This window comes from Mixophyes fleayi, assembly GCF_038048845.1.
Source record: "Mixophyes fleayi isolate aMixFle1 chromosome 12 unlocalized genomic scaffold, aMixFle1.hap1 SUPER_12_unloc_2, whole genome shotgun sequence".
Classification (NCBI taxonomy): Eukaryota; Metazoa; Chordata; class Amphibia; order Anura; family Limnodynastidae; genus Mixophyes; species Mixophyes fleayi.
Genome location: NW_027445896.1, coordinates 525,357 through 547,530, shown reverse-complemented (window position 1 = coordinate 547,530; position 22,174 = coordinate 525,357). Strand labels below are relative to the sequence as shown.

At 40.9% G+C, this 22,174-nt stretch overlaps 1 protein-coding gene across 1 annotated transcript; it reads left to right on the top strand.

Annotated features, from left to right (window-relative positions):
• Window positions 1-232: 232 nt before the first annotated feature.
• On the top strand, window positions 233-16,381 carry LOC142112093 (immunoglobulin alpha-2 heavy chain-like). The gene is made up of 5 exons (XM_075193939.1): window positions 233-357; window positions 10,238-10,573; window positions 13,030-13,335; window positions 16,070-16,172; window positions 16,296-16,381. Exons 1-5 carry the CDS (start codon window positions 333-335, stop codon window positions 16,300-16,302), a joined length of 777 nt encoding a protein of 258 aa, XP_075050040.1. The 5' UTR covers window positions 233-332; the 3' UTR covers window positions 16,303-16,381.
• The last annotated feature ends 5,793 nt before the right edge of the window (window positions 16,382-22,174 follow it).

Sequence of the window (22,174 nt, the reverse complement as noted above, 5' to 3'; positions counted from 1 at the left end):
GTTTTATTCTCCTATTCTCTGTGGCCTCTAGACATAGACTCACATGAACAGCAATAGCAACATTTACACCAGCAGGACCATATATTAATGAGAAACATTGCAACATCATTGTAAATGTATTAGAGACAATGTTGTAAATAGCAGTGCGGCTTTATGATTAAGGTTACACAGCGCATGGGAGAGTTGCCTCTTGTTTGAGGGTCTACTTTAATCTCACTGGTCGGATTCCTGCCTGACCTGCATGAGAGCGATGGGTTACGTCAGTTGGAGATCAGTTACCGCAAGTATCTGACACTCTCCAGCTCGTTGCATTACTACATGAAGCCAGAATAATGTACAAATTACTCCTGAAAGCACGTAAGTGATGATTATGTGGCCAAGTGACCCCCATCACTATGTACAATAGTTATTATAAGGGCACAGTTGTGCCCTTATATCAAGGTTACATCATACTTGCCAACTCTCCCGGAATGTCCGGGAGACTCCCGAAATTCGGTTCAGTCTCCCGGGCTCGTTGGCATTTCTCCCGCATCCTGGATTTCACAGAGAATCGCGTCAAATGACGCGATTCTCGGTGATTGATGCCATTTTGGAGGGCAGGAGGGGGCGGGACGAGGCCAATCGCGTCATTTTGGCCCACGCCCCCTCTCCCGGAAACTTGTTTCCGAGAGTTGGCAAGTATGGGTTACATCTAAAAAACGACATTCTGCCATTGGAAATCTGTGAGAGGGGGGGCATGGTGTTTGAGGGTCTACATTTTAAAAATTATTAAAGCTATTAAGCTGAAATTTGGCATGTGCACGGAGAACTGTCCACAGGTGCCGCATGCCAAATTTCAGAAAAAAAGAATAAAAAATGAGAACTTAGGAATAATCTAAAGTTCAAAATCTCGCCGTTTTTTTTCCCCACTTCCTGTTTTGCAAAAGACACAGTTTTTTGTTTTTTTTTGGCGGAGAGCGTAACTCAGTGTACAGGAGGTCTAAAGACCTGGGGGTAAATGTATCAATCTGCGGGTTCTTCAACACCCGCGTGTTTAGCCTCTTCCACGATTAAATTTCAAGCGGCGCTGCATTGTAAAGGGTTAACTTCCCTTTACAATGCAGCGCCGCTTGAAATTTAATCGCGGAAGAGGCTGAACACGCGGGTGTTGAAGAACCCGCAGATTGATACATTTACCCCCTGGGGTTTGTTTTATAAGAAAGCTATTAGGGCAGAGGAGTGTCTTTGAGGGTTTAAAATTTTGAGAAAGTTATAGTTTTTTTACAATTTGGTAAAATATGCCCCATTTTACAGATAGGGGATTTCATAATGTTGCACATGTCAGTTAGAGGTTTATGCTGGGTGTACTCAGACTGGCTTCACTTGAGAGCACAAACATGGCTGAGTCTCTGGCTAAGGGATTTTCATCTCTGAGCTGAAGAAATTACCCACATTTTCTAGCCACAGGGGGGCTGGTTAGTGTTTTGGGGACACTCAAACTGCAAAAAGCAATGGAATTACGACGATTAAGGAAGAAACCTCAATGGACGTGTTCCTTGAGCAATACAGACTTGATATTATGCCATCACATCCTGCGGTTAGCTGCAGATTCTGCATGGAGTGAGATTGCTGTCACTCACAAAATGGTGGAGCTGCTAATTCACAGATTTGTGTGTTCACTGGAATACACACATACAGTAGTAATACATTTTCTTAGTTTACCTTTATCGTAGTTTCGGGTCTCTGTGCCATAGAAGGGACAATAGAATAACTTCATAAAAAGCTACAAAATAATATATTTGAAATACATTTAAATGGTAGAGAAGCCTCTGCTTAGTTTGGTTATCAGTGAGCAAAGTTTGCCATTACATTCCCTTACAAGGCCTAAGCTGACTTTTAACAACAATTCAAGGATACATAAAGCCAACAAGACTTAACTAATAAAATTTTTCCCGCTAAACTGCTCAGTAGTGTAAACTGAACGCACAGAGAACAAAGCTGCAGGGGGTATATACATTTATATACACATACATAGTTTATTTTAATATAATAATAAAGGATATCGAATGTATTTATTAATAAAGTAAAAACTTCATGCAAATGGATTGTCAACAATACAAAGTATTTTAAATGTGCAGCGAGTGCTCAAATCAGCATATACAGAGAGACACAGATGTTATAATTGCTCAGAGAAAATTAAGGAACCAAAATTAGTCCAGCTCTGATAATAATGAAAGGTCCTCAATTGGATAAGGTCTTATTGCAGAAGTAACCAGCTGGTTTACCAAACCCTCAGTTAATAAGAGTACTGATGCTCAAACTTCATTTAGGCACTAGTAAATACTAAGTCCTCAATATGAGGTTCTGTTCAGACAAATCTTGGTATATTCAGAAATCAGGCTCTAGTATGTAGCCCCAAACTTGCATACACACTTATATAAATTACCATCCATAAATCAGGACTAAGAGGGATGGCTGTGGGGACTATCATCTGTGTATTCCAGTGAACACACAAATCTGTGAATTAGCAGCTCCACCATTTTGTGAGTGACAGCAATCTCACTCCATGATAGTGATGAATCTGCAGCTAACCGCAGGATGTGATGGCATAATACCATGTCTGTATTGCCCAAGGAACACGTCCATTAAAGTTTCTGCCTTAATCGTCACAATTTTATTGCTTTTTGGAGTTTGAGTTGAAGAGTTTCAAACATTTTCTTACATTGTAGATTGTGTATAAGGAACCTTAATTGGACATGTTAAACTGTAAGGTTTTTTGTCTATGGAATATGATCTGTCATTACATTTAAGTTATTACCAAATATATCTTTCATTGATTAAAGGGGCAGCACGGTGGCTCAGTGGTTAGCATTTCTGCCTTACAGCACTGGGGTCATGAGTTCAATTTCCAACCATGGCCTTATCTGTGAGTTTGTATGTTCTCCCTGTGTTTGCGTGGGCTTCCTCCGGGTGCTCCTGTTTCCTTCCACAATCAAAAAACATACTGGTAGGTTATTTGGCTGCTAACAAAATTGACCCTAGTCTGTCTGTGTGTGTGTTAGGGAATTTAGACTGTAAGCTCCAATGGGGCAGGGACTGATGTGAGTGAGTTCTCTGTACAGCGCTGCGGAATTAGTGGCGCTATATAAATAAATGGTGATGATGATGATTAAATGTATCAGTTTAATTTATTGCTGAGATGAAGGGTAATGGGCGGCCCCTTTTGAAGGTTACAGGGCCCAAGCCCATGGACCACGAAATGCGTCAGCTTGGCCATCACTGGTCAAATATCGTGGGGACTATACTTCCCCGAAAAATATATTGGATTAGAGGGACAATATGTTGAAACATTACTTGTTTTAATACCATTATATGTTTCGTAGACTCTTAGCAGACTACAATGTGCAAAATCCCATTCCTGAGATTTGTTTTATTGGTAAAACCAAGTGATGGTTTCTATGATTTTCATGATGTTTGGCCACCAGGGGGAGCTGTTACATTGGTGGCTGGGAGAAGTGCTCCCTTTATTTTAACTAGCTTGCTTAGAAGTTCAAAGATGCAGGTAAAGAAAGTTTATTGGGGCAATTGAACAGCGTTACGTGCATGAATATGATACACATCACATCAACCAATCAGATGTTTTTTTTTAATCTGCACTAAAAAAAATTGACAGAATCTAATTGGCTGCTATGAATAACGTCACAATGATGCACATTGAATCATTTTTATTATATAAGCCCCATTGTGCAGAATGGCTTACATCGACATTCACAGAAACATATATAAAGATTATGGGCAACCTGATACAATTCAGGGGCCGCATGGGGCCCCCTGTCTAAGCTTCAAAAGGGCCCTTAATCTCAGTAATACATTAAAACAATACATTTAATGAAAGAAAGAGACACCTATTTGCAATAAAAAAAAATCTGCAGCTGTTTTAAACAAGTGTTACAAGCTATAACAAACCGGACAGGACAGCAGGAAGGAGCTGAGGGCTGCTGGTGAAGGCTTGAGGGCCACATGCATTATGTATAGTACAATAGCAGTTAAACAGGGGAGCGAGAGATCAAGAAATAAAAAAGTTTAAAAACTTTTTGTAGTTCCTGTTGACGTTCTTAATGTCAGGTATATGAAGCAGTTTGTTTTATGATGCAGAAGCTGCAGGCAGCTTGGGAAGGTCCCACTGATGTACAGATGCCCAGTTTAACATTTTCTGCCCCATGACACTTGTTGTTAGCTGCCCTCAACCCTCCATTTGTTGATTCTCTCTATGGTCCCAGCACCCATTGTATTCCACCTGTAACAGTCACTGCAATAACAGTAATACAGCCCAATATGGCCCATCGTTGCATTTTTATAAAATGGCACAGTGATCAACATTGCTATCTCACAGCACTGCGGAAATGAGTTTAATTTGACGACCAAAGGCCTTTTCTGTGTGTTAATTGGCAGCTGACAAAACTAACCCTAGTGTCTGTATATTACATTAACTAAATATCGCTCCTACATTGCTCCTGCCCCACCCTCGGGGGTGGGGCAGAATGCGGGAGAATGGTCTGCTCTCCCGGATGACTGGGAAATCAACCTGGAATTTGGGAGTTTCCTGGCCATTCCGAAAGAGTGGGGAAGTATGTGATAGATCACCGGGTACATGTGTCAGTGTGTGAGCAGAAATGACCACCTGCTGATTAGTTGACAATGCTGTGGCTAACAGCAGGTCAGGGGTCCTGCTATCTCCCCACGATCTCTGGACTTCTATTCCATACTTGCCAACTCTCCCTGAATGTCAGGGAAAATAGGGGTGATCTCCCTCACTCCCTGAAGAGTCTGACATTCTCCTTGATGCTGAGCCAGTACAAGACATGGTTGGCTTCGCCATTTGTGGCACGATGACACAGTTCAGAAATTGTGTCCTATGTCCACGTATTGATGCCTATGGAGGTGGCATAAAATAGATAAGTGGCTTAATGACGCAAATATTGCGTCATCTTAGCCCCGCCCCCTGCTGTAATTGGCCAAAATTGTGACAATCGTTTAGGGGGCGGGGCCAAAATAATGTGATTTGTCAAGCCCCGCCCCCACCTGTCCACCTCCACCGGGATCTCCCTGACGCCAACAAGGAAAAGTTGGTAAGTATATTCTATTGCTGGATACTTTAATGAATACCTTGAACCCAGTGGTGATTGTGGTGGAAAGCTTGAGATCTTTAATCCCCTTACAGCTTTTAGAATGCACTCTGCGGTGCTGAGGTCTATTCAAGTAGCACTTAAAGAAGCACGGATGGAAGAGACCACACTGCAGTGCTGGAAAATGATGCGAGATCACACCTGTATAGTATAGTGCAGCTCTATACAGTCTGATGTCACAATCCTGAATCCAATTTGTGTGTTTCAAAGAACGTGGGTGAGGCTGTTGCTAATGAATACAGTATATTACTATGATCTAGTCTCAAAATTAAACCATAAGAGTGGGGAGTGGTATTGAGATATAGGACTATGAATTTAATTTAACTTCGGTTTGGAATGTAGGAACAATAATAATGATTTTCCAGTATAATAATGTTGTAAGAAGAGTTATTTTTGGATTAAGATTTTGTTTTAATTTCAATGAACTCGTATGAATTTGATTTGTTGCTTTGGTGACTACAGCGTTACCTATGTAAAAACATTTTATGTAATCCAGTTTAAATCATACTTGACATTCCGGGAGACTCCCGCATTTTGGGTGAGTCTCACGGACTCCCGGGAGTGTATGGCAGTCTCCCGCATCTGCCCACTTCCTAGTGAAGTGGGCAGAATTAGAGCCAAGAATTGCAGCATTTGCCCCCCCCCCCACTGTAAAATGACGCATTCGCGTCATTACATCACGGGGGGAGGGGGGTTCCAAAATGATGTGATTTCTGAGCCGCGCTCCCACACGCCCACCTTCCCCGTGGAGGCTCCCGGATGCCAACTCCAAAAAGTTGGCAAGTATGGTTTAAATCATAAACCTTTGAGAGCAGTGACATATAATTGTTTATCCTGTTATGTACAGTACTGAAGTATACCTTGATCATTTATAAAAAAAAAAACAGTGGCACCATGGTTAGCATTGCTGGGGCTTTGCTTTGCTTCCTACCACAATGCTCTCCACATGCAGTTGAATGTTCTGCGCGTACTTGCTTGTATTCTATCCTGGATCTCTAGTTTTCTCTGATAGATATACTGATTCATGGGTTAATAGGTCCTGATGTGTGTATGTCTATGTTCCTGTTGTCACGATTGCCAAGAGAGGGAGTTGGGGTGCATAGGCAAACCTAGGGGGGTTTCCTAGTGTCTGGAAACCCCCCTCCAAGCCTGGGGCACTGTATAATTGAAGTGACTGGACCCTGCTCCTTCACACAGCTCTGCTTGAAAAGGGAGAGCTGCATGCACCTAACAGTAGTGCACGCAGCATTGCCCATGTATATTACGGGGATAGAAAGAGTTGGAGAGCAGCCAAGGACTGTCTAAAATTATAGCCACGCCCCCATGCATGCTGGTCACACCCACTGGTGGCGTGGTGTGGAAATTCCCCTCTACAAATCCTGCGTTTGCCCCTGGGGTGGGGTACAAAGTAGTTTGGTCATCCCCTGAGGGCCTAGCAGTAGTGACTAGGTGAGGATTTAGGGGCTCTAGCCCCATCCATGGCCTCATCAGAGCCAATGTTTGGATGGGGGGAGAGTGAATGCATGGACCAATAGCTTTCTATTGGCCGACATGTTCACACACTCCCAGGCTGTGTGTGCAGCACCTGCTTTAGCCGAAGCCGCGTGCACTGAGCCACCCAGGTCACTGCATTCTGGGGCTGCCCACTCAGGAATAGAGATGCTCAATAACCCCCATGTTTTGGTTTTGGATCTGTATTAAGTTCGTGTTTTGGTTTTGGCAAAACTGCCCTCATGTGTTTTGCTTTTGTTTTTGGAAATGTATTTATTTTTATTTTATATTTTTAAGTTGCTTAAAAAATGCTAAAATCACATAATTTGGCTCTTTTTTTTGTTCCTACATTATTATTAACCTCAATAACAATAATTCCCAGTCATTTCCAGTCAATTTTTGTCAAGTGACAAGAACACTGCTACCCCTCCTGTTTCTATATGAGCAATGTCACTGGAGACTGGAGAGTGACAAGAACACTGCTACCCCTGTTTCTGTGTGAGCAATGTCACTGAGCAATGTCACTGGAGACTGGAGAGTGACAAGAACACTGCTACCCCTCCTGTTTCTGTGTGAGCAATGGCACTGAGCAATGTCACTGGAGACTGGAGAGTGACAAGAACACTGCTACCCCTGTTTCTGTGTGAGCAATGGGGCTGGAACTCCTGGGGAGGGAGGTACTTATGGAATCCAAAACTCCTGAGATCCAACGATGCAACTATGATGTTTTGCCTCATTTTCAGATCCGAGGGAGTGTGAAAGTACCGAGCCGCCTCGGCTCGATACTCTGATCCAGGGCTGGATTTACCGCTAGGCAACCTAGGCACCTGCCTAGGGCCTAGCGGCTCTCAGGGGGGCCAGAAGGGGGGGAAAACAGAAAATATAAAAAAATATAAAAAATTGTGGCCGAGTCGGGGGTGGTGGGGTCGGGTGCTAGTGTGGTGGATGGTCTCTTCCCTCCCTTCTCTGTGTCACATGGGACGTGCACCACATGACAGTTGCCGTCCCATGTCTGAAGAGAGGGGAGAGTGCTCAGCTCCTGGATGCAAACAGGTAAGTAGGGAGGGGTGGTAATATTGTGTGTGTCAGTGTCTGCATATTGTGTGTGTCAGTGTCAGCATATTGTGTGTGTCAGTGTCAGCATATTGTGTGTGTGTCAGTGTCTGCATATTGTGTGTGTCAATGTCAGTATATTGTGTGTGTCAGTGTCTGCATATTGTGTGTGTCAGTGTCTGCATATTGTGTGTGTCAGTTTCTGCATATTGTGTGTGTCAGTGTCCGCATATTGTGTGTGTGTCAGCCATCATATTGTGTGTGTATATATATATATATATATATAAGTATGGGGCCAATATATTTTGTGAGTGAGGGGCCAGTATATTGTGTGAGTGAGGGGCCAGTATATTGTGTGTGTTAGTGAGGGGCCAAAATATTGAGTGAGTGAGGGGCCAATATATTGTGTGTGTGAGTGAGGGGCTACTAAATGAATGTAGTGTGTGTGTGGGGGGGAGGGGGCAGCAGTAAATTAATGTAGTGTGTGGGGAGGCAGTAAATTAAGGTAGTTAGTGTGTGTGGGGAGGTTCTTAATACAATGTGGACATAGGCTATTAATTTAATTGTGGAGTGCAGGTGGGAACTAATTATTGGGTGCTATTTTATTTGTGGGGTGATGGTGGGGAAATTTAATTTAATAGTGGGGCCTATGAATTTATATTGGGGTAATTAGACCTTTAATTTAATGCTGGGGTGGTTTGGGAGCTATATATTCAATGTGGGCTGGTTGTTGAAAATGAGGTCTATTTATTAAATGTGATTATGTATTTTTAATGCCTGTGATTGTTGTGGGAAATGGTAATATTTGTTAAAAGTAATTGCTATTTAAATTATTGCTGGGTTTGTTTGGAGGGAGGGAAATAGGTTTATATATTAAATGTGTGTGCTATCTAATGTCAGGGTTGGTCGGAGGGAAAGAGATCTATTTAACAAATGTGAATATTATTTTAATGTTGTGGCTGGAGGGAGGCCTAATTATAAAATGTGGGTGCTATTGATTTAACACTGGGACTAGTTGGAGCTTTCTAAATTTTATGTACCCATTTATTTCAAAATAGGGCTTCCAATATTCCAGGATCCAGACACCCAGCAAATGAGGTAAAGTAACCAGCAGCCACAAGTGGTGACCATGACAAGAACAGGTAGGAGAGAGCAGGACAGTCTGCCAACTGTCCTGAATCTGGTGGGTCAGTCCCGAATTTGGGTGACGGTTTCACTTAGGAGAGTTGGAAGTTATGTCCCGCTTCACCATGTACTGCTCGTGAAGGCAGAACTGTGTGCACCTAACAGTAGTGCACACAGTATTGCCTGTGTATGTGTCTAAAATGATAACCATGTTACATCATAGGGGGTTAACCTGTCTAAAGTGCCCAGGCCCCCCAGATCCTTAATCCAGCTCTGGGCCTGGGCATAAAAATATAAATATGGATTAAGCAACACTAAAATAGTCTCTTTTTATATAGATAAATATATATTGTACCAAAAACCACCCTTTAATGATGGGCTGCTACTTATGGGCCAGTGCTATGTGCTTGCCCCCGGGCTAAAGTCTGCCAGCCCTCCCCTGCGTGTGGCCACTGTGTGTGTGTGTATTATGTGTGTGTGAGGGGCCACTGTATGTGTGTATTATGTGTGTGTGTGAGTGGCCACTGTGTGTGTATTATGTGTGTGTGAGGGGCCACTGTGTGTGTAATATGTGTGTGTGAGGGGCCACTATGTGTGTGTATTATGTGTTTGTGAGGGGCCACTATGTGTGTGTATTATGTGTTTGTGAGGGGCCACTGTGTGTGTGTGTATTATGTGTGTGTGAGGGGCCACTGTGTGTGTGTGTGTGTATTATGTGTGTGTGAGGGGCCACTGTATGTGTGTATTATGTGTGTGTGTGAGTGGCCACTGTGTGTGAATTATGTGTGTGTGAGGGGTCACTGTGTGTGTAATATGTGTGTGTGAGGGGACACTATGTGTGTGTATTGTGTTTGTGAGGGGACACTGTGTGTGTGAGGGGCCACTGTGTGTGTATTATGTGTGTGTGAGGGGCCACTGTGTGTATGGAGGGGGGGGGTCCCAAACCAAAATCTTCCCTAGGGCCCCATGAGGTCTAAATCCGGCTCTGCTCGGATCTGCTAAGTTCGGGTGGGCTCAGTTTTCTGAAAACCGAGCTTGAGCATCTCTGCTCAGGACCATCTTTAGCAGAGGCTATGCACGCAACCCAAGTGGTTACCCCTAAACATCAGGAACACGACGGCTTAGGAATCCTTTCAGAGCTCACGCCCATTGCTGAGTATTTAGATTGTATTTCCGCACTGGGGAAGGGATTATTGTGCCTGAATAAAGATATCTGAATGTAAGGCATGTATCGGTGCTATAGAATAAAAGGTTAATAAACTGTATTTAAAGGAAAAATGTGAGTGGAAAATAGGAGCAGAACACACATGAATCCTGGGTAAAACAAGTCAGGCTGTGATATATTTTAATGTAATGAATACAATATAAATCTTCATTTGTATACTGAACTTTTTGTTTTGCAGTGATTACAGCTCAGCTGTTCCTCTATCGCCCTCAGAATGTTATGTTTGATGATATTAAAGTCAGCGCAGTTATCAGCTGTGTGTCCAATGACCCATTCAATGCTGAGACTGGGATCTCCTGGTACCAGAAGATTTGGAGAGGTGGGGAAAGTACTGTTTGTGCTAATTCCTGTATCCTTGGCAACGATACCCATAAAGGTACATGTGGAACTGGGAAGCACAAGGCTAGACTGGAGGTCAACAATTTAGAGACAAATGATTTTGGAGTTTTCTACTGTACTTTTCACTACGTTTCCGTGCACCTGTTTGGCAATGGGACAACTGTGATTGTTGGAGGTAAGATGCTGAATTACAAGTGGTAAATTATATAGCGGATAATGCACCTCTGCATAGAAATGTATATGGACGTAGGCACTACCTGCTATCAATTATAGGAATATTGGATGTCACAGAGCAGTACTATGGCCATATAATAGCATGAGGCTGCAGGTGACTTCTAATATCTGTAATAATTTACAGTAGGTGGTACATTATTACTAATTATTACTTGTAATACACAAGGTTTACTAATGAGCACTGACATAACATTAAAACGTACCAATTATAAGTATTGACATCAGAGCTGACCATTTATACTGTTTATGGGAGATTATACATATAGTAGATTAAAATCACTTGGATATTCCAAGGATATTAGAAATCACCAATGAGTTCCATGCCAACATATAGGCATAATGCCACAGGCTAAGTGCTTTTCTACACAAGCTCTAAGGTGATTTGTTATACCCGTATATTGCAAAGTAGGGCTGTGTGTTATTCCCTGTAATACATTAATAGAACTTTTTGTACTTTTGGTGATTTGTGTGGTGTTTACTAACTTTGGTGTTTTGCTGTTTATTATTATTTATGTTTGTTACTAATTTGAAATGTTTTATATTCAGGCGAGAGGTCAAAAAGTAAACCTGTCACCTACACACAGTTTAGGAAGCCATGTTGTCGGTTGACCCAATATTCATTAGTATTTAGCCTACCAGTTCACTGTGTGATACTGGATCTGGTGGCTTTACTATACGAACCACAGACCTATGTTGGCTTTGCCGTATATATCCCAGACCATGGTGACATTACTATACAGACCACAGACTTATGTTGGCTTCACCCTATAAATCCCAGACCATGATCTGTAACTTTATAACACTGCCCCCCCCCCCCCCACCCCACCAGTCTTTGGTGGCTTTATTATACAGACTCCAGACCTATGGTTGTTTTACAATCCAGAGCTTCTAACCTTGGTTGGTGACAGAATCATACCACTGATCTCTGGTGGTGACCCACATGAATTGTATGCACAAAAACCAGAATTTGACTATGGGGCTGATTTTGTATAAAACCACATATAATATAAAGGATTACCGCACACACCCCTAAACACATCCCTCTAATCACACCCCCTTATCCCTGGATTTCTTTCCTGCTTGTGTTGACAGAAAAAATACTTCCACCAATTGCAGTTTGATCGATTGTTACAATTGGTGGAAGTCTTGTATGTAAGGGGAACGTGATTACCCTTCGAATAAGAATTTATTTTCATATATTGGACATTATTGAAGTGCGGTATTCCTTTATACTAGATGTGGTTTTATACAAGTTCAGCACCATAGTAAGGTTACATTTATTTTGTACATATTGTGATACTGGATGTGTTGTGGTACCTTATCGTTTTTTGTTGACAAGGCTGCAGAGATTTCAAAAATTGCTGTGCAGCACGGTGGCTCAGTGGTTAGCACTTCTGCCTCACAGCACTGGGTCATGAGTTCGATACCCGAACATGGCCTTATCTGTGGGAAGTTTGTATGTTCTCCCCGTGTTTGCGTGGGTTTCCTCCGGGTGCTCCGGTTTCCTCCTACACTACAAAAACGTACTGGTAAAAATCTGTAACGTACAGGTTAATTGGCTGCTATTAAATTGACCCTAGTCTGTGTGTGTGTATATTAGGGGATTTATACTGTAAACTCCAATGGGGCAGGGACTGATGTGAGTGAGTTCTCTGTACAGCCCTGTGGAATTAGTGGCGCTAAATAAATAAATGGTGTTGATGGTGATTATAAGTTCTGTAAGAGTTTAGATTTTTGTATTTATTGACCCAGGTGAATTAGCTGCCACTTAACACAATCCCATGCTGTATCCTGGCACATTAGAGAACGAGTTTTGCTATTCTGCGACCCCATCATATCCAGCTCACATCTAACAAGCTGATTGGTGGATAGTTACGGCCTCTCACCAATCAGTGTGTGGGAACCTCCCTACCCTCTCAGTGGTGAATGGCCAGTTCCATCCACCAATCGGCAGGCTAGAAGCCGTCTACTGGTTATGACGGTATACCCAGTAGCTGATCTTCAGCACAGTACATGGCTGCACATAATCAGAACAGCTGGAGAGCTTCTTCTGTCTGTCATTCATCCACCAGCCACAGCCATGAACTGCATGGCCACAGTTGAAGCCCAAAATTCTACCATTCCCCAAGGACAGACCACCACTGAGTACTGTTTAAAGCCACAAAATGGCTGCCTGCATTTTGAGGTAAACTGTAATATTATTTTAGGGTTACTTAATATTTACAAGGTCTCCCTAAGTTATGTCTTGTAAAGAGCTAAGGAGATTGGCTTTCCATTATAGTTCCTTTCCTCTACCTGGGTAAAGTCCTTAAGATATTATAGCAGGCTGTTCTTAATATAGTACTTTATAAGTTTGCTGTTGCTATATTGTTAATTTCTCGCCATCCCATGTTTTAGACCATTCCACTTACAGAAGTTTGATGCATCTTATAGATCCTCCCCAAACTCAACTTACAACAAACTCCCCCGTTCAGTTGGCTTGTATGGTACGTGAAGCTCGGCACACAGTCCATATAGCTTGGAGTATCTCCGGGACACCTCACAAGGGCAGGATGATATCTATGAAGGAACCAGGTGGGACCTCGACTTTCCTGAACCTCATCTCATTTCCCAGAGACACTATGGACCATGGGAAGCATGTGACCTGTGAAATCTGGTTCAATTCCTCTCATATAAGAGTCCAGTGGGAAGTACCAGAAGAAGGTAATAAAAAAAATCATTAAACATTTCTGATTTGGTTCAGTATTAGTAAACTGCTTTTGCCTCTCATCTTGTTTGGAGAAACGTAACCTTAGAAGTCCTTGCATCTGGCCGATACTGAAATCTATCATTCACATGTGACGGAAGAGCAGTTTCTAGTCAACAATCCACGAACACACCTCAGTACTCCCAAAATCAGGTTATCCCGCCTTGAATATGCCCATGATGGTGGAGCCAGTGGTGGGCGGATTAGGGGTGGTAGCCAGATTTTGATGGGCAAGAAAATGAAAAGACTTAACCCTGAATGTCCTCCCCCTGGTGGTTGGGGACCACTGGCTGCCTGTGGAGAAGGTGCCTAGGAGTCTAATCCAGGATACTAGTATACAATCACCTTATTGGCTAAATATGAGAAGTTTGATAGTATTATAGCTGCATACACTAATTGTTGAAGGCCTCTTGTTCTCTCTTATTCCCGATTAAACACTCCACTTGGCGACCTTTAAGAATAACTTGACTAACTTGTATAACAATTAACACAAATACACCCGGCATACAATAACATATGTTAACCAAATGCATAGGAACAACAAATGACGATAGAGTGTAAGGCACCGAGACAGTGACAGTTCAGAGTACACAGAAAGGGGCGATGGATCACAAGCTTCTTTATGCTTCAATCGCACGAGTCCGAAAATCGCAAGACAAATATTCATGGGTGCGCAAAGCACCTATGTGCCCTGAGCCTTAGCGGGGCCAGAATCTCACCAGCCTTTTGTGCCTATGGGCCCTGTATCAGCCATTTGGCTATTGTTACATCCTATCTAGAAAATAGAAGAGAGCATGTAACTGTGCATTCTGTAAAAACAGTTATAGCTTAAATATACAGAGTAGTCACAGCCACCTACATACTGGCTACCTACAATTGTAACCAATAACTTTCGAATTTGCTTAATGAGTTGTTAAGTAAAACCAATGAATTCAGGTAACAAGCGCATTGTCAGGTCAATGAGACGGTCACAAAACAGACAGAGTAACATGCTAATCTAAGCATAACACAAATTAATGTTGTTTAACTACCGGTGTTAAGAAATCGCGTTTGGCATTCATTGTGTGAGCAGTTGACATTAGGCAGGGTCCAAAAGATAATACCGCATTGCAGTCGCTCCTGACCACAGGCACAAGTGGAAGTGGGTATAGGGTCTTTGTTAAAATAGATCTTATACCCATACCTGAAAACAAATTGCAGCGCTTAAAACCCAGCCGGCTAATAATAAAAAGAAATAGATCATGTGACATAGTCACGAACCACCATACAAAAGTAAACATTTATTAATGTCATAAACCATAATAAAAACAATTGTAACACAAAGAAATAACCAATTTAAAAGCGTCCAAAACAATATCAAGAGTATAGTCCTGTATATGTGTCCACCTGAATGCAATGGATCACAACACACTCCGATCGGAAAGTGTAAAAAGCATCTGTGTATATAAAGATCAACTCTTAGCGCTAGTGGAGCTCAATAGATATGTGACCATAGGTATATTAAAAAATAATAAGACTGGCCAATCAAAAAAAACTAAAAAGTCTATTAAAAATGTTACAAGCATTAAAATTCCTAGTAAAACCATGATTTTTAACATTAGCGGGTAACTGTCCTGATTACTGCTAAATCCATTTTTAAGTAGCATAGCAAATACAACACCTTTTAAGCATGCATGTGTTATTTTAAGGAGCTGTTCTTGTACAAATCATTATCTCCTTTTCAAAATTTCTGGAGGGCAAACAAAAATGACTGCAAGGCACAGTCAGTCTCCTACACAGGCACATGGTCACAGCATGTCATGTGATGGCAGAGGAGGGGGAAGGAGGAATGTCACAGTCCAGATAGAGCTCAGATGGGCATTCCAAAGTTTCTCTGCTCACTACGTCATGTGCCGTCTGACTGTGGTTGCCATGGTAGTCCAAGATCTCAAATCATTAATAGAACCCTGAAATAAAATTAAAAATGGGGTAAACTTGTGAATATCAACATTCTTCTAATCGCCTGCCACAGTGATTTATGTTAAAAATACACATGATTTTTTTCATGAGATTGCTGCTTTAAGTTTAAACATCAACCCCTATTATAAATAGCAGCTTAATTCCAGGGGCAAACGCAGGATTTCTAGAGGATTTTTTTTGTACTAAAATGAATGGTTTCAGGAAAAACGCAAAACAAAAACCACTATAAAAAGAATGATCCATACATTAAACTGTACATTAAAACCCTACATTAATATTGACCTCCTTTAAATAAATCAATGTTGACCATCTTACTAAATTAATATGCAATACCTTGAAAAGTAATATAATTTTATAAAACGAATACTAATCTCTTTCACTCATTGTTACACTCTCAGCAGTCAGGAAACTGCAGAGGAGCACAGGTATAATACTTTTACTGCAAATCAATTTTCCTAAAATCACAGAAACACTAGAGCCCAAACATAAGTAAGAAATATACACTAGAGCCAACAGCAAGAACCAAAATGGTGGCCATTTTGTTGAAGCTAAAGTTCATTAGAAACAAGGGCAAATCCCCACAAAAATGGATTTTAGACTGCATTCTGTTACAGTTTTTTTTTAATGCAAGCCAGAGGAAGAGGTTTATAGAAGCTGTTTCCTATAGAATCTTTATTGATCTGTTAAATTAATAAAATGGCTGTCTCCAGACTAAATGATTGTGTCTTTCAGATGCAGGTCCTGGAGTGCCTCTAACTAGACATCGTGTCTACTTGAAATCAGTACAGATGTTTGTGCTGATATTCCTCCTATATTACTGCTGGTCTCACATGAAGTAAGTAAAATGGAATTCAACACATTCTTCCTATTGACCTTTTATTGTTGCATTTTGTAGTACAGTGTTACAAACATCACACTATAGTAATGTATCTGTATTTGTATTCTCTATTTCCTCTAGTGCTTGACATCTCCAGGAGGCTTGTTTCAAGGTTCAGTACATGGAAAACTGTTGTAGCCTATGATTTTGGCGGTCACATAGTTTCAATTTGAGCTTATTTGTGATTTCATTAAAATAAAAATAAAAAAATCTGTTTTGATCACAGTTGAAGTCTCTGTGTCTGATTGTCAATTGGTGAATTTAAGTTTAATACACAACAGATGTAGAAGAGATCTATTCTGAAGACTGTGAAACAATAAAGTTTTATATAATTGAACACTAGCGTGACTATACATTCCGTCAGGGCCGTCATCAGGGGAGTACGGGGGGTACTCTTGTACCGGGCTCGGGCTCATCAGGGGACCCGGCGGCTATCTTATATTTTCATTTTCATTCATTCATTCGTTTTTTTTTATTTTTTATGCATGTTGTTTTTACTCCGACCACAAGGGGGCGCCCCCACGGCCGAAAATGAAGCAGTCCTGGAAGTAAATCACCAGGCTGCTTTTCGCTGAGGGTGGGCTGCAGGGTCAGCACAAGCAGGAGGGAGAGAGATCGCATATAGCTCAACATCCTGGAGCTCAGATAGGCTGCTCACAGCTCTTCTATTACCCAATGAGGAACGGACAACATCAGTGTGAGAGGTGAGTTGACTCACAAATAGGACTACAGAGCAGTTTTTAGTGTTTGTAGTGTGTGTCACAAGTCACAATTTTAATTGGGACACTACTGTGTGGCATAATATCTGGGGGCACTACTGTGTGGCATATTATCATCTGGGGCACTACTGTGTGGCATATTATCATCTGGGGCACTACTGTGTGACATTTTATAATCTGGGGCACTACTTGGTATAATATTATCTGGGGGCACTACTGTGTGGCATATTATTATCTGGGGGCACTACTGTGTGGCATAATATTATCTGGGGACACTACTGTGTGGCATATTATCATCTGGGGCACACTACTTGGCATAATATTATCTGGGGACACTACTGTGTGGCATATTATCATCTGGGGGCAGTATTGTTTGGCATAATATGTTCCGGGGGCACTTGTTTGGTGTAATGTGATTGATTTGGGGGCAGTATTGTTTGGTGTTATATGAACTGGAGGCACTATTGTTTGGCGTTATATGAACTGGGGGCACTATTAGGCACCCTCACCCTAGACGTTGCTGTACACGCCCTTCCGGCAGCAAGCCGCGGCACAGAGTATCCCTCGCTCTGAGTCCCTGGGTGCACACCCTAATGAAGTGTTCTGCGCTCCTATGGGTAAGTGACCTAAACTGAACACTCTGAGAGAGCACTGAGCTAATATCAGATCATCATTGGCAACAGAACTTCCTTGTGGAGTAAATCTGCTTGCCAGCCAACTGCGTCATCTTTCTATATCTTATAACATCCTAAATTGTATTTCATCCTCATTATTTGGTATTATTTAAGGATTTTATTCTTGTTATGAGACCATGTTACACGTTTATGATCTGATTCTACTGCAGAACAGTGGTACTCTCACATCTGACAGTGCTGCTGTCCTTGCAATATTCCAGCACTGACATCTTTCTTCTATTTCTCTACCTGGTCACTTTTAAGCAGGTACTGTAAGTAAATTCATTAGGTATTGAATGGATTATCCTGCAAATTTGGAAACTCACAGTTCCTTTCAGCATGGCCCAGTATTCCACTGGAAATTAACGTTAATTGTTAATCAGGTTTTATATACAGTACAGCAGCCAGTAAATACAGCAATGTGGTTGGTTAACATGCCAATTATTTATTTTTATCATGTAAGAATAATTGGCAGGTATATATTTTGCCAGATGAGATTTCTGATATTTATATAATATTGTTGAATGTCCGAAAATTGGCTACTTTCTTTCTTTCTTTGCCAGTATATACAATGTTTCCAGTAACAGATTATAGTTAAATATACATTCAATTAATAATTGGCATAGTGGTGAGCACTTCTGCCTTACAGCACTGGGGTCATCAGTTCAATTCCCAACCATGGCCTTATCTGTGAGGAGTTTGTATGTTCTCCTCGTGTATGCGTGGGTTTCCTCCGGGTGCTCCGGTTTCCTCCCACACTCCAAAAACATACTGGTAGGTTAATTGGCTTCTAACAAATTGACCCTAGTCCCTCTCTGTCTGTCTCAGTCTGTGTGTGTGGGTGTGTGTTAGGGAATTTAGACTGTAAGCCCAATGGGGCAGGGACTGATGTGAGTGAGTTCTCTGTACAGCGCTGCGGAATTAATGGTGTTATATAAATAAATGATGATGATGATAATGAGCTCCTACATTCTCGTTGGATTTTGTGAAATAAATAAAATAATTAAACCTCACTTATCCTCTGATCTTCCAATCCAGAGGGTTCTGTAATGCATCCAACAGTACAAGCAGGAGAACCTTTCTCCTGATTGGCTGCACTATATTCAATTTGCTACCAGTATTCTTAAGATTCAACCCCTATGTAGGTCCCACGAAAACCTTCCTATTGCGACCTCATGAGAATGAGGTCATGACAACACGTCTTAAAGTTAGATAAAACTTTTCTCAAGCAGGAGAGAGGATCTCCTGCTTGAGAATGTTAGAAGCCCTTTAAGCTGGAGGATTGTGGAAGTGCAAATCACATATTTCTTGAATTTAAATTTTATCACCATGTTGGAATAAAAAATACATTTTTAGTTTTGGATGGAGTTGCACCAACTCTTAGTGAATGAGCCACGTAGGAAATGTTTGAAAGAGCCTCACTGTTTTCATGTTTCACCCAGGCTGCTTGTTGTAAAAAAACAATGATTGTCTTAAATGCTGGGAGGTGGCTCAACACCTTTAAGCAGCAATGATTATTATTAATTAACTAGTGTTTATGCATTTGTAATTAACAATTGATGTTTATGCAAGGGGGAAAGGTGATAAAACCATTGCTATTCCGAATATTAGTTGTCATTACACCAACCATATGTCTCTGAGCAGAGAATTGCAACTAAACTGCTCACACATACACTTTGTATTAGAAAGTAGAAGACAAATTCAGAAACATCCTTCCAAATATTCTTGGAAACTGGACTTTAATATGTTGTTTACTGTCATTTTTGTCAAGTTTTTATGCACTCATAAATATATTTACCTCAGTCACAGAATCCTTTCATTTGGAGCCTTGAGTTTTATTATCTGAAATATAAAAACATAAATGTAGAGGTATTTAAACCTTTTGTTGCTGACGGTGGTAGTCACTATTCCGATACTGATATTGCCGAAACTAACTATAGCAACATCAAAATTCCGACGACTAACAGGGCGACGTGTCAGACAAACAGACTTTACCATCAGACAACGGGTAACATTTCTGTCACGGCTTGAATAAATTGCGACTACGGAAAATGCCGGCAGTTGAAATTGACGTCACTTCAATAGGCGACACAGACATTTCCGATTTTAAAGCGGCAATGCCAGGACCCGCCACAGTATAATCTAATCCAAGGGTTAGGCATACAATTAGGGTTAGAGTTAGGGCTAGGTTAGGGTTAATATTAGGGTCATGAGCCAGGTCCTGGCATTTAAAACCGGAAATGTCCTGTGTGTGTCTGAGGGGTAAGTTTGTATCTCTGACATCTGGCTACTAAGGCATATTTTCACAATGTCATGAGCCTATATTAGTACTTTTAGCACATTACATTCAAAATTTAATATCAGTATTTTTTGCACAATTTCCACACAAATCCGACTTTGCTGAAGACTTTGTATATTCAGAAAATACCTTTGACATCGTTATAACTGAAGCCCATAATGTACAGTTGATTCTGGAAAGTGGGTCAATAGTGAAAATACATAGCTTTCTGAGTAGCTGCAGGTCTACTGGTCATAATTGTACCACATTTATATGGATGTGCTTAGCATATAGTGGAGTCAGGATTACAAAGATGTAACTACCACTTTTTGTAGGATATTTTTAAAAATTTCAAATATGGGATAAGTAAAGATCACAGAGGCACAAAAACATACATAGTAACATAGTTCATGAGGTTAAAAAAAGACACCAGTCCATCAAGTTCAACTTATTCGGGATCTCCTGCAATCCTGCACTTATATTTGAAATTGATCCAGATGCAGCAATCTCCAAACTGTTTCAATTGGGAGAAATCCTTCCTGACCCAATGTTTCAGTCCTAATTTTCTCTTTGTCCACTACTATCCTTCATTTTAATTAACGGTCGTATCCCTGGATACAGTTTTCCCGCTAAAATTTTGTCTAACCCTTTCTTAAACATATCTATTGAATCTGCCATCACAACCTTCCCTAGCAGTGAATTCCATATCTTGACTGCTCTTACTGTAAAGAACCCCTTACTTTGCTGGTTGTGAAATTTCCTCTCCTCTAACCTCAGGGGGTGACCGCGTGTCCTGTGTATGGTCCTTGGGGTAAAAAGTTCCCATGAAAGTTCTCTATATTGACCCTTAATGTATTTGTACATAGTAATCATATCTCCTCTTAGACGCCTCTTTCTAAAGAAAACATGCCTAAACTGGCTAACCTTTCCTCATAACTTAATGACTCCATACCCTTTATCAATTTTGTTGCCCTTCTCTGAACCCTTTCTAGTTCCAAAATGTCTTTTTAATAGAGTGGTTCCCAGAACCTGCATATTCAAGATGAAGTCTAACCAACGATTTATATAGTGCCAAAATTACACTGTCTTCTATAAAGTACAATAAAACACAAACATCTAATTTACCATTTAAAAATAAAATGTTAATATTCTTTACTGCCGCAGTTCAAATGAAAATATCAGTTAAGTAATGCAAACAATCATTTAATCTAGAAGCTACACTAATAAATTAAGTACTATTAAATTAAGATTGTGTGTTTGCAGGTTTCATATATGTAAATACAGCCCTGCATATGTGTGCTGATGTCTGGCTGTCCATAACTAGGCCCGGTGTGCACTAATTATGTGTTTGTTACCTGTTTACTTGTAAGTACAGATTAGATGTACAGTCAGAGCCAGCAGCAGTAGAACAACTCCGGTCCGGACAAGTATCAGGAAACTTTGACATTTGGAGGTAAATTCATGGTAGGGTTCACCTATGAAATGATCAAAATATATTACATTGCAAACCAATCTCTGATCATCCAATATCTCCATTGTCACTCCAGAGACAGAAAATATCATATTATTACTTTAGTAACTTATTTAAGTAGTTAATATGATTGCATTAAGTTATGTTAAGTCACTAGTGTTGCCTTAATACTTTAAAGTGTCATAAGAAAATTGTATTTCCTTTAAAGGTAATGGATCTTGAAGTCAGTAAAAAGGAAACAGTTAGTAATCCTTTGTAAGTATTAAGTCATTGTTCGTGATAATATTGCCTCTGGATGGCAGTGTTTTATTTGTGTCTTCTGTAGATATATATATATATATATATATATATATATATATATATATAGTCTTATCATATAGCGCCATCAGAGCCCTATAAGATTTCAAGTTACAGACATGGAAGTAAATGATATAAAGTAGATCATATAAGGGAATTTTTTCCCAATAACAAGAGGATATTGGAGTTCCCTGATGCAAGGAGCTTAAAGTTTAAATTATATTATTTTTATTAAAGTTTTTACACCACACTGAAACATTTTAAAAATACTTCCCATTCCCAGGATGCATTGTTACCTCTTTCTGGTATTTCCCAGTGGACATGGACAGGAGAGGAATTAAACCAGACTTCACAGGTCACATGTTCCCCATGGCCCCAGGTATTTCTGGGAAGTGAGATGAGGTTCAGGAATGTCCAGGTCCCACCTGGTTCCTCCATGGAGGTCATCCTGCCCTTGTGATGTGTCCCAGAGATGTTCCAGGTTACATGGACTGTGTGACGAGCCCCACGTACCACACAAG

Coding starts and splice junctions, on each gene's coding strand:
- LOC142112093 (XM_075193939.1), top strand. CDS start 333: ATGTACAAATTACTCCTGAAAGCAC. Junction 358..10,237: donor CAAATTACTCCTGAAAGCAC/GTAAGTGATGAT, acceptor TTTGTTTTGCAG/TGATTACAGCTCAGCTGTTC. Junction 10,574..13,029: donor GACAACTGTGATTGTTGGAG/GTAAGATGCTGA, acceptor CCCATGTTTTAG/ACCATTCCACTTACAGAAGT.